The sequence below is a fragment of the Anolis sagrei genome, chromosome 1 (assembly GCF_037176765.1).
Source record: "Anolis sagrei isolate rAnoSag1 chromosome 1, rAnoSag1.mat, whole genome shotgun sequence".
Lineage (NCBI taxonomy): Eukaryota > Metazoa > Chordata > Lepidosauria > Squamata > Dactyloidae > Anolis > Anolis sagrei.
The window spans coordinates 92,546,498-92,559,470 of record NC_090021.1 but is presented as its reverse complement, the minus strand read 5'-3'; the positions used below and the strand labels follow the sequence as shown (position 1 = coordinate 92,559,470).

Genomic DNA, 12,973 nt, shown 5'->3' with positions numbered 1-12,973 from the left:
ACGAAAGAAGAGAGCAGAACTGTCTTTATATTGTATTGTCGAAGGCTTTCATGGCCGGAATCACTGGTTTTATACATACAGATATATAAACCCCTTTTCCTAGTTTCAACAGACCTCACTACTTCTGAGGATGCTTGTCACAGATGCAGGTGAAACGTCAGGAGAGAATGCCTCTAGACCAGGGGGCCTCAAACTAAGGCCTGGGGGCCGGATACGGCCCTCCAAGGTCATTTACCTGGCCCTCGCTCAGGGTCAACCTAAGTCTGAAACGACTTGAAGGCACACAACAGCAACAACAACAATCCTAGCTGATCAGCCAAAAGCAGGCCCACACTTCCCATTGAAATACTAATAAGTTTATATTTGTTAACATTGTTCTTCATTTTAATTATTGTATTGTTTTTAAGTGGTTTTTTGCCCTACAGATAAGATATGTGAAGTGTGCATAGGAATTCATGTTTTTTCAAATTATAATCCGACCCTCCTCCAGTTTGAGGGACTGCGACCTGGCCCTCTGTTTAAAAAGTTTGTGGACCCCTGCTCTAGACCATGGCCATATAGCCCGAAAAAACCTACAACAACCCAGTGTCTTTATATTGATTTTAATTATATATGTTAATAGTTTATACTTATGTTTTATGTTTTGCTTTGTATGTTTGTTGTATTTATGAATATTTGGAAACCATTCTGAGTCCCCTAGGAGAAATAGGGCGGTATTTATTTATTTACGTCCCTTGTATACCGCTCTTCTCAGCCCTCAGGCGACTCAGAGTGGTTAACAACCAGTATCAACAACACAATACAAAATCATTAGTCATTTAAAACAGTAATATCAATTAATTAACATCAAAACATCAATACAACAATACAGCAAAATAACAATCCATCACGTCTCATCAATAGAATCAGCATCCGATCTCGTTGTCCATTAATCCATATTCCAGTAATCAATCAATTGCACTGCTTAGTTGAAAGCCTGTTCGAAGAGCCAGGTAAAGTATTATTATTATTATTATTATTATTATTATTATTATTATTATTCCCCATGCTGTATCATCTTGGGATTGCCATCACTGCACCACCATAAATAGGATAATATTGCCAAATGAGCAACTATGACGTTCCTTCTGAGGTTGTTAGAGACTTGTAATGATTACTTATGGCAGATTGCAAAGCATTCCCCATACGCTAATAGTCTTGGGATTGCCATCACTGCACCATTGTAAATGGGATAATATTGCCAACTAGGCACTTATAACTCCAGCCCAGTGCGGAGGCACTCTCCCTTTCACTCTGGGCTTGGCGAAAGTTTGCAATGGGTGTATGTGGCAGATGGTGAGGTGCTCCCCACGTTCTCTCTGGGATTCACCTATATAAGATTAAAAATAGAAAAGGAATAAGATTTTATTATAACTGCAACATTGCCATTGCATGAGTTGGATGGGTCCAAATGACTTTAATCCCATTTGTATCTCAACCGGTAAACCCTTAATAAAGTGTGTAATTGATCAGTTACAGAGTCCTTGAAAAGTTGTTAAACACCATTATCAAAGTCTCTGGTCCTATGTGTTATATTTGTGTAGTACACTGGCATTTAACATGTTAATTAGATTAGAATAGGCCTCTGATAATTGAGGCCAAGGATAGCCAGTCAATTCATATAATTGTCGGCAAGGAATGTAAAGAATAAAGCTTTGATGGCATAATTGTAAAGAAATAAGAAAGCTGTATCTCTAGTGCCCCATTTGTACTCTGTCCATGTTTGACTAAGAACCTAGGATACCAAAGACAGACAAATTTAAAAACAATTGATGAGTGAATTCAAGTCTAAGGATAAATGGGCAAAATATATTACGAGATTTGACCTGAGAAATCAACTGAAGACCAAAAGCTCTGGGTATGTGGTGTATCCTGTCACAATGAGAATATGAAGTTTGATAGTCTGTAATAACTGATATAGCTGGAATACAATCAACAACAACATTAGCCACCGACCTTCTACTCAAGCCCTGACAATGGCTAAACTTGCTTAGCATTCAACAACAGGCCAGTTCCAGTGCTGTTCAAGTGGTTAGGTCAAATGAGCAAGAGAAGGCAGAACTGGCAAGTCATCACAAACAGTAGAAAATGGCAGACAAAATAAATATAGCAGGCCCCATCCAAGCCCCAGCTAAAAGTGGCAAAGTGGGGCTATTTTGCCCCATGTGAAGAGGTCCTAGAAGTCATTTCATAAAACGATAACTCCCAGGATTCTATAGTCTGGAGCCATGGCAGTCAAAGTGGCATCAAACTACATTAATTATGCAGTGTAGCTACTCCAAAGTTAGCACCACACAAAGTAGCATAGTATATCTTGGAGAACAGTTTCAGATCGGATTACTGACGTAGCACAAAATATTGAAAAAATCACTGAAGGGTTATCCAGGAAATTTCCAGTGTTTCTGACTTTTGTTGAGACAACAGACATAACAAATGTTGCTGAACTGGCTGTTTTGCTCGCAAAAAGGATTCATTGTATTTGTCAAGAAAGAACTGAATTGTCTCAGGCTTGATCCAAGTGATTTAATTATATGCCACTGCATTATACACCAAAAACGTTTCTGTGCAGTTGTTGCGGCTCAACAATGTGATGTCAACAGTAGTATCATGTATCAACATGTCAAAAACAGAGGGTTTAGCAGCTGGCAATATAAAGGAGTTACTGAATGATCTTGACTCTTGAGTATGATGATTTTGTTTATCACTGTGAAGTGGGGTGGTTGTGTCACTGGAACATGTTCCTGAGGTTTATGAACATGAAGTAAAGCAGTTCATGGGGATGAAGAGAAATCCTATCAGGGCACTCATTGATAGCAAATGGCTATGTGAACTAGAGCAAATCTGCAGTTCTCAATGGGGAGTAATTAGTTTTGAAGAAGTTGAGGGAATCCCTTCCCCCATGTCTCCTGTATGACAGTCGGAATGTTTCTGTATTTTGGATACTCTGCTGATTTTTGGGTCATTTTCCCTAACACACACACACACACACACACACACACACACACATTTAATGGGGGGGGGGTGTCATCCCAAAATGGGGTATTTTTTTTAGTTGAAACTTCCCCCAGTATTTTAACTTGCGCTCCATGCAGTCATGCCGGCCACATGACCTTGGAGGTGTCTACGGACTCTTTGGCTTAGAAATGGAGATGAGCACCACACCCCAGAGTCAGACATGACTGGACTTAATGTCGGGACTACCTTTACCTTTTTATGTGTGTCATGTTTGGTCCAGATTCAACAAGCCATGTAGGAACCTTTGTGTTACATACATACATACAAACATACATACATTGATGTTAATAAATATAGACAGATGTATACAGAAACTGGATAAAAAGACTTTGAAAACAATCATTTGTGAAGCATGTCTATTTAAAAATTTATTCTGTAAGGTACATGTAGCCGGTGCATTTAGTACAAACCATGTACAGAATTTATCTATATTTCAAACACAGTGCCTCCACATGAAGGGTCCCAATAGTATTCAACTGAGATGCATTTTTCGCTCTTCCCCATAAGGGAAGCACAATAGTGTATACAGAGCACAATAGTGTATAAGGAATGAGATACATCTTTGCATATTGCATATTTCATCAGTATGCTCAGGCTTGGAGATTTATGTATTAGCTGCCAATCTATATTGAACTAGAAATACCTAAACTTGTTATTTTAGTGGGTTCAGGCACACTCACACCTGCATAGGTTTGGGCTGATGATCTTAATTTTGACAGGGTGCACTGCAAATAATTAGGCTGTTTCTTATTTTTGTTGCTGCTGCAGGAAACACATTATTAGGAGTGATTATAAGCATAATGTTTAATCATGCACATATACTGAGCAATATATTTTATTTTCTTTGGTACTTAAAATTAAATACATCACAGCTTCTTTGGCTAGAATTTCTCCTTTGGCGCTACACAGGTCCTTGCAGTTGTGTAGTTTGTCACCTTTCAGGCAGCAGGACATCTATTGATGCTTACAGCACCACTAACCAAAGCAGCCTTACTGAAACTCACTGGGCTTTCATCAATCATAAAGTTACGGATGCATCCATTAAAGGAGTTGCGCGTAGTTAAACTGAATGTGAGAAGAGATTCTGCAGAGAGATAAACAAACAAATAAACAAGCATGAGTTGTTAAAAATGTTGCAGTATTTGTAGGTGACTGAGTTTTTCAGAATAAAATCTGAATGTGGCATGATCTAAATACACTAATTACCTTTTTACCACCATTTACTTATAGTGGCCTAAATCTGATACTAGACCAGAAGTACAGTTCGAGTGCAGTGGAACTTTCTGTATGATGCTGGCTGCAAATCAAGCTTTGGAGGGTTTCTCAGTCTTCTGGGACAAATTGTAGTGGGGCCCTTCTTTTGATTCAGATTATATGGATTCATCTGTGGAATTACCACTTTGAATCTTAATCATTGCTTTTTGTAAGATGTTAAAAAGCCCCTTACAATACAACTGCCAAAGAAAACTTATCATTAATGAATAATTTAAAAATGATTTTTTGTTATTTTTATTGGCAATACGTATTTTTGAACTCATCATGGCCATGCAGAATCAAGACAAATATATCCTTTTGTAGGGGAACATAGGTGTAAGATACCAACAGGATTCCAGCTTTTGCAGAGATATGTCACTTTGTGTATACATATATTTGTGTGTATTACTATATTTTTAAAAAGGAAATATTTAAATATTTTAAAATAATGATAAATTTTACCTGGTACTCCTCCAACAAAGACAGGCTCCCTATGGTCAGTTGCTTTGGGATTTAATGGTCCAACTACATGATTCACTTCAGAGTCTACATCCAGCTGCACCACATTGGCGTCTCTGATCACTGTCATGCAAAAAGAACAAGGGGAAAATGAGAGCCATGAGTGTTCTCTCTGATTTCACAAATACACTTGAAAACCCTAGCTAAAAGTTTCCTTCCCCACGACCTAGATCTGCCCTCCCATAGTGATTAAGACATTGCCCTGGATGATGGATTATTAATTGCATGATTCCATTTTCAACAAAAGCCTCAAACTTTAAAAAATGGCTACCTCCAACATGTGATTTCTTAGATTACTATGTAGGACAAACATTTGTTTAAAGATACTTCAGTTTATTGTCAAAGGCTTACATGGCCGGAATCACTGGGTTGTTGTGTGTTTTCCAGACTGTATGGCCATGTTCCAGAATGCTTCTTGAATATGGCCATACAGCCCAGAAAACACACAACAACCCATACTTCAGTTTCTTTACTCTTCAGTGACACATTATAAGAGCAAAATGTTGGAGCCATTTCCATTCTAATTTGGATGGACAGAAGACTGCTTGATCCTCCCATGCCTTTTTAATGCCTTTATAATTCTACATGCCGTTCTATACCTGAACTTGCTTGGACTAGAGGAAGAGACCGTATAAGGAAACCATCATTAATAGTAATTCCATTGTCTACTCACCAGCAATTCTGTGCCATTGGCCATCACAGAGATTCTGCTTTGGTATAACAGAAGTTGAAAAGTCCTTGATTCCATTGTTGAGCTTTACAATTACCTGGTAAAACCATTTAATGCACATTTAACTATTATTCTTGCTTGAAAACAAAAACTAAACTTCCTATGCCATTTGAGATGTTTAATAAAAAATAGTTTAATTATTCAGACCCCCCCCCCCCCCGCCCAATCTTAATTTCAAGTAAGTAGCTACATTTGTTTGGAACAGATTCAGTTTGCAGAACTCTAGCAGTTTTAATCAGTGCAATAAAGTGAAACTGAAAGGATTGCTGGTTTTCTAAAAACAATTTTAGAGATGTACAAGTACACGTGAATATAAAATTTGAGCTTGCAGAATTTGGAAGAGCTAAATTATACAAGTAGATTTTTCTGCTCTGAGTCCTTGTTTCCCATTGTTAACTTTCCTATGAGTGGAAAACTGGATTTATAGAAAGATATAACAGCCTAATAAAATAATCAACCTTTATTGACAGTAGGTCGATATTATTTTTCACAAACTGCAGGTGAAAAGGCGAGGCAGAGAAATAATGCCTCTCCTTTTCATCTACAGTTTGTGAAATTTTGGACCAGGAACTCCCAGAACTCACTCTTAAGTCATGTAGTTCACTGGGTCAAATAGTGGTAGCATTTTTTTTCAAATGCAAACCCAGTTAAATTGTTTTTTTAATAACACTTTGACTGGTATATTACATTGTGAACGTCTTGGGAAATGTATCCTTTTCATAATAAAATCTGCTTGTTATTCATTTGTTTGTGAAATCTGCTTTTTCCCCCCTTGCTGACATTGTTCATGAACACTTGCACGCATGTATGTGCACATTTACAGAGTTCTGATGTTTTTGGGCCACACCATAAAGATGTGAAGAAAAGTTATCTAACCTGCAGCAGTTAAATGTTTCTAAAGCATTGATATGGTGGACAGAATTTTCAATATTCTTACATACTGATAGTGTTTTGACACTGATGTTCTATTGTTGCTTGATAAACCTATTGAAAAGCAACAACTGTGGTAAATTTTTCTTTTATGATTAAATGAGGTTGTGTCACAAATTAGAACCTGTTCATATTAAGAGTGAATTTTGATTTGTTCACAAAGTGCATGGCAAAAATAGTACAGCATTCAATTGGGAAAGGCATATATATTGAAATATAAAGGGAACAATTAGTCCTTCATTATACCTGTCCTTCTTTCATGTGTATGTTCAGGAACTCTCTGCTGACACTGTGTGCATGCATTAGGATACCTGTATTGCTTCTAGGACGGATTTCAAAAACAACTTCAAATTTCATGCCCAAGCTGAATGATTCATCTGTCGGGAAGATCATGATAAGTTACAGAATGTTCTTTTTGCATGAAGATTAATTATGAAATTAGTGAAAATTGTAATAATGGTTTTGAATTCTGTATTTTTTAAATCTTGGAAATACTTTTTTAATTTTTGGACTCCAAGGTTTGACTATTCTTTGGCACGATACTCTACAATTATGATTGTATATTTTGTTTTAGTTTCCATTGTATAGCGTCCATTGTATTTGCTTTCATTTTCGTTGTATACCAGACTCTATCACTATTTGAACATGATAATTTTGTGATATGCTATGTTCCATGCTAATATATATTCCATGCTAATAACGTCTTTAGACAAGTAAGTCAGGAGGGTGTGATTTTATTCAGGCCCACTTCCCCAGATGGCTTTATTGTATAACCCATTGCATAAGCATTGTAACATTCAAAATGATGTTCATTGTCCCTCTGAAAAAGCAAATGGATATGGCATTGTGCTAATTCTATAAGCAACTTGTCACTCAGATGCTAGACTGCACTCTCATCATCCTGTACCTCTGACTATGCTGGCCAAAAATGAAGGGTGCTATATCGCAACCACAAGGAGTCTCAGATGATCAGCTTTATGCTGATAATTGGAATTAACAGAACTAGCATACCAATAGGGCTACCACTGCAATAAGCGTAAGGATTTGGTTGTTACTGTCACAGTAGCGGCTATACGGAGAAGATGAAGAGGTTCATGCAACATAATATTCTACCAAGAGCCCATGAGGCACCTGACATAGGTTTAATACATAATTTTTTTTGAAGATGACTCTTCAGTTATCTCTCCAATACTTTCAGACAGAAGAACTGGATTAAATTTCTTAAAATTTCTCTGTGTTTGATTTATATGCATTTTGAGTTTGTATTGTCCTAGGTTCAAACAGTATCAAATTGTTACTGAGTGTCAGTCGCTCTGAGTCCCTCAATAAGAGAGAGAGAGAGAGGGCAAGGTATAAAACAAAGTAGATAAAAATAAATTAAAATGAAGTCTTCCTTGACCAGATGACAAACATGCTGAAATAAGAAATATAGTGGTAATGGGGGATTTCAACTTCTCTGATATTTGTTGGAAAACAAACTTTTCCAAGAGTACAAGGTCCAGCAAAACCCTCACTTGCCTTGCAGGCAATTTTATTGTCTAGAAGGTGGAAGAGGCAACAAGGGGATTAGCTATTCTGGATCTGATTCTAACCAACACTGAGGGCCTGGTCAATGGAGTGGAAGTGGTGGGATCCTTAGGTCGGAGTGACCATGTGCTCCTGGAGTTCGTGATACAAATGAAAGGTGAAATTAAGAGAAATTAGATCAGCTCCCTCCCTCCTGACCTGGAAAAAAACAGATTGTGCTTTCTTGCATGGCAGAGGATTGGAATAGATGATCCATGTGGCCCCTTCCAACTCTATTATTCTATAATCTATGATTCACTAGATGATGCTTATACTGCCATCAGCATGATGAAACAATCATAATAATAGTAATTAGTGGTGTGTTACCAAGAATAATATATCCCCCTTCTGTTGAAAAATATGTTCCTTCCTCTGATGGTCCTTCAAAACAAGGTGTCACACTAAATGTTTGTGAAGGAGACATGGCTGGGCTTCCATTGAGCTGTAAGCTGCCAAGACAACCACTGAAACTGTAGACTGAGTTGATCTGAGAAAACAATGGAGACAAGTAAAATAGCTGTATAAGGAAGGGAAAACATTATTTGCTTCTTCAATTTGATTTAGGCATATCATAATTCATAAATTTAATAGACATTTCACTTGAGTAAAAGAAAGGAAGGCTAAAAAGAATATTCTGTATTTGAATTTGGCAGTAATTTCTGATTGGAGTTAGTCTGGTATAGCATTGGACTCTGAGGAAAAAAATTCAAATCCCCGTTTGGGCGTGGAAACCCAGTAGGTGATCTTGTGTCTTTGCTCAATTTCTATGTATTTGTCTATGCAGTCAAAAATGGAGAGGGGTGAACTGCTTCTCTAGGCTATACAAGAATCAACCCCTCATTCTCTGGATGTCCTGGAGAAGCAATCGAAACCTCCCTCTATGGGGTGGGTGCTACTGGCTTCTAAATTACAGAACTGTCTGCCCAATCCAAGCTGATTTATTTAGGTCTATCTTGTAAAAAGTTGAAGTCTTCTAAAAGTTGAAGGCACTTTACAATCAGTTGTATTGCAAACATCCTCTAGTAATGCTGATACTACATATGCAGTGCTGGTTGCCATAGACCGTGTGGAATGAGGCCACACATTCTGTGGTTGAGGAACTTTTGCCAAATTATAGCATAAGAACATGCAAGCCTTCAACCTTCTTACAATTTGTACCCGAGAGGCCTTATTTTCTATTGTTTTTGGATTAAATAAAATAAATAGAATCTCTATTCACCTGACTGTTTTAGTTCTCTTTTATATAGGTCTTTACTGCTCTTCTTACATCCAGTGTGTGCCAATTTCTTTCCTATGCATGCACTGGCTTGGGAGATAAGCTTGGAAATTTATAGACTTGATACTTGTATAACCCTTTGTTCAGTCTACATTTAGATGGTTCAAGAGTCAGTGTTAACGTGGTTTGATCCCACATGCACAAACTTGGTTGTGTTGATAAAGCAGCCAACTTGAACACTCTTCTAGTAAAAGTGACAGCCGCTAGAAATACTACTTCAAAAGTCAATAGTCTTTAAAATATTTTTATGGGCTCAAATGCTGGTCTGACCCAGCTGTAGTGGATTGCTCCCCCAGGCCATCCAGGGAACATATTTGTTCATTCATTATTATGGAAAATTATTTTTACCTGAATATTCTTGGCAGCTTTTCCAGGAGCCACACCTCCTATGTAAAAAGGACTAGAGACATGCCATGTGTTATCAAATGAAGAAAGACTGTCTTCTAGCACTCGGAGACCATCAATTACCAAGCGACCAGTATTTTTTTCCCGAACAAACATTACCTTAAAAAAAAAAGTCAATACATTAGTTTAAAGAGACTAGCAAAAAAAGGCAATTGTCCAACATGCTGATTTTTGATTTATTCTATACTTCTGGTAATTTGTCATTTGCCCAATAAAATGCAAAAGGTAGAGAATCAACATTTAAAAATTTACATTTAGTAAAACAATAGAATAGGAATGGGAAAAAAGAGTTCTGGGTAAGTGTACCTGGGAAGACATAATAATAATAATAATAATAATAATAATAATAACAACAACAACAACAACAACAACAACAACAACTTTATTTATACCCTGCCACCATCTCCCCGAAGGGACTCGGGGCTGCTCACAAAAGCACTCAAGGTGCAAACACATAAAATAAAATAAATGCATGACCAATATAACAATTACAATGCAACCACATAAAATAATGAAATCCCATTAGTCAATAAAATGCAATAGTAGCTGCGGATATAAACAAATTGCAATCAATCCATAAAGTGCAAGGTGAAATTACACTAGTCCTCAAATGTAGTCAGTAAGGATTCCTAAACAAGGTCAAAGGCCTGTTTGAAGAGTAAAATCTTCAAATTGGTTCGATTCAGTAAGATTCAGATTTTTCCTCTTCTTACTGATAACATTCACATAAAGTGAAAATCCAATTGGGATGAGATTATTCTTAGCCACAGAATCCATTTTTTCAGACAATTGTAGCTGACTCAGGTAATTGTTTAGTTGAAAACATCGTCTACATCTGGCGTAATCACGTGATTAGGCAACATTCTTTCCCCTAAACTGGGTTTACATGTGTATATTAGACAGGCATATTATGTATCATTATAGCTGGGAAATTTTATTACAGATTGGTCTACTACAAAATCAGATGCTACATTTGTTGCAACAGCTGTTTCTACCTCTCAGCCAACTTACATTGTGCCATTGGTCATCATTGTACTTCTCTTGAGTTCTAATTCTTAATTTTTGGTTTCCACTGTTAAACATAAAAATTAGACGGCCATGTGCGATAAAAAAAGCCATGAAATGTTCCTCAGTTTGATCAGAGACATAGAAAATCATGCCATGGGATGAATGAGTTTTCAGGGTAATGGAGAACTGAGACCTGTCAAAAAAATGTAAAAAGAAATTACTGAACAACTGCCCTCTAAAAAGTGAAGAAGAAAAATGCCTGAGTTATGTTAGAAGTTTGATAGCTTACTCTATATTCCTTTAGGCTGGAAAAATGGAAATAGCATTAGAAATATTATAAGCACATTAGTCTCTTATTATTAATTCACTCTACCTTTCATTGAAATCCTTTGGTAAGTAATCATATTCTTGCCGGCTATTTGCTGTTCCTCCAAACAGATACATATGTTCAATTGCTTTGGGGTTATTAGGTAGGTGGCAGTGTGGGGCCTGATGAACTCTCAATTCTTGATCTGTTTTTTTAATGCTTGATGGAAACAGTGAAGTGTCTTCTTTACCAACCTTTGTACAAAGAAACACACAAGTATTTTTAGATCACTATAAAATTCTCTAATTATTTCCCATTATTACAGTTTTTTGATCTGTAAAATTTAGATTTCTCCACTTATTTCTTTATTATTTATTTATAGTATTTATACCCCACCCTTCTTACCACGAAGGGGACTCAGAGTGGCTTACAGAACACACATACGGCAAACATTCAGTGCTGATTATACAATTAACAAGGACAGACAAACACAAGCAGAGGTAACGACAGTTTTCCCATCTTATTTCTGGTATCTTGGAGGCTGTGCTTGACTCCAGCCTCGGGGATGCTGTCTCTCCATCTTCCATGCCGAGGAGCTTTCCTCCAATCTATGTCCTTTTTTAAAAGGTGCCTTTTTATTACTTCCCTGCTAAATGGTGGTACCTATTTTATCTACTCGTATCACTGCTTTCGATCTGCTAGGTGGATAGGTGAGCTGGGGCTAACGGCGGGTGCTCACCCCAACCGGGCTCGAACTGCTGACCTTGCAATCAGCAGGATTTTTCTGCAGCACAGCGGTTTAACCTGCTATACTAAGCCCAGCCCCTTGAACTTGAACCACTTAACAAGCACCTTTGGGAAAATGTGCACCGAGACAATAATAGTTAATATTTAATATTTAATTTAATGTATATTTACAAGATGTAATCTCATTTAAATTTCTATATTTAGTATTTCAAGTGAAATTGTTATTTATTATACAGTGCTTGTGACCCCTAGGGAACTGAGAAGCAATACATAAATGTTTTAAATAATAAATGTCATGCCCTCACAGCAGTTATGGAAAACCCTCCCCTAAGAGGTCATTCTGGTGTCTAATATAGATAGATAGATAGATAGATAGATAGATAGTAACAGTGCATATTATAGTGCTACCCTGAACTTTTAGTTTGTCACATTTTTGCATCTTAACAAGCCTGCTTTAGCATTGGTTGCTTTTAATCTATTCCCATTTTAACTAATTTGAGTTTTTGAATTTTATTTCACATTTTCCTGAATGCTATTAAGTATAGGCTACCTAAAAAAGACTTAGAATAAATAAATGAAAAAAATCAAAATGCTTGCTCATAGTTAAATTGATCATCCTAATCTATGCTATATAGCAGTTAGCTCAGTTTACTTTATGTGAAACAGAATATTGAGATTGTTAAATTACTGAATTAAAAAAACATTATTGATAATGAGGACAACTTTTAATTAGCCTGGAAGAGAGAAGTGTTTTGTAGATTATTTTTATTTTGTTTGAATGAGGGAGGTTCTGGAAATAATAACTTCCTTTGTTTTCAGTTAATATCACTTTGAATCCAAACAACATATGCTTGTTATTTTTTTAAAAAATCAACTGTTTTCTGTTTTTGAAGATGTTTATGTGCAATCAATAAAAACATGACATTCCCAAAGAACAACAGAAATGTGAGGTATAGTGGCTTTTTGAGTGGCTAGCCAGGTGGCAATACTAACCCTTTTACTGTGGCTTCCTTTGGATCTGGCAGAATTTTTTCTTTTCTTATGGAAAAGGGCAGCTGGAGGAGTTTCAACAGGGCATCCATAAAGGGATGCTTGGACTTTCTCAGGGTACCGCTGGAAGTCTTCCACCTCAACATCTCGATCCAATCTATTTAAGAGAAATGGGGAAAAATGATAA

General features: G+C 36.8%; 1 protein-coding gene across 1 annotated transcript in view; it reads right to left on the bottom strand.

Annotated features, from left to right (window-relative positions):
- Nucleotides 1-3,396: 3,396 nt before the first annotated feature.
- LAMA4 (laminin subunit alpha 4) overlaps nt 3,397-12,973 on the bottom strand; it is a 106,905-nt gene continuing 97,328 nt past the window's right edge. Inside the window, exons 30-38 of the mRNA XM_060753191.2 lie at nt 12,790-12,943; nt 11,116-11,303; nt 10,746-10,935; nt 9,678-9,833; nt 8,381-8,540; nt 6,734-6,864; nt 5,501-5,594; nt 4,771-4,890; nt 3,397-4,138 (exon numbers count right to left, since the gene is read on the bottom strand). Of these exons, the coding sequence (XP_060609174.2) occupies nt 3,993-4,138; nt 4,771-4,890; nt 5,501-5,594; nt 6,734-6,864; nt 8,381-8,540; nt 9,678-9,833; nt 10,746-10,935; nt 11,116-11,303; nt 12,790-12,943 (1,339 nt within the window). The 3' untranslated portion in view covers nt 3,397-3,992. The remainder of the gene's footprint in view (nt 4,139-4,770; nt 4,891-5,500; nt 5,595-6,733; nt 6,865-8,380; nt 8,541-9,677; nt 9,834-10,745; nt 10,936-11,115; nt 11,304-12,789; nt 12,944-12,973) is intronic.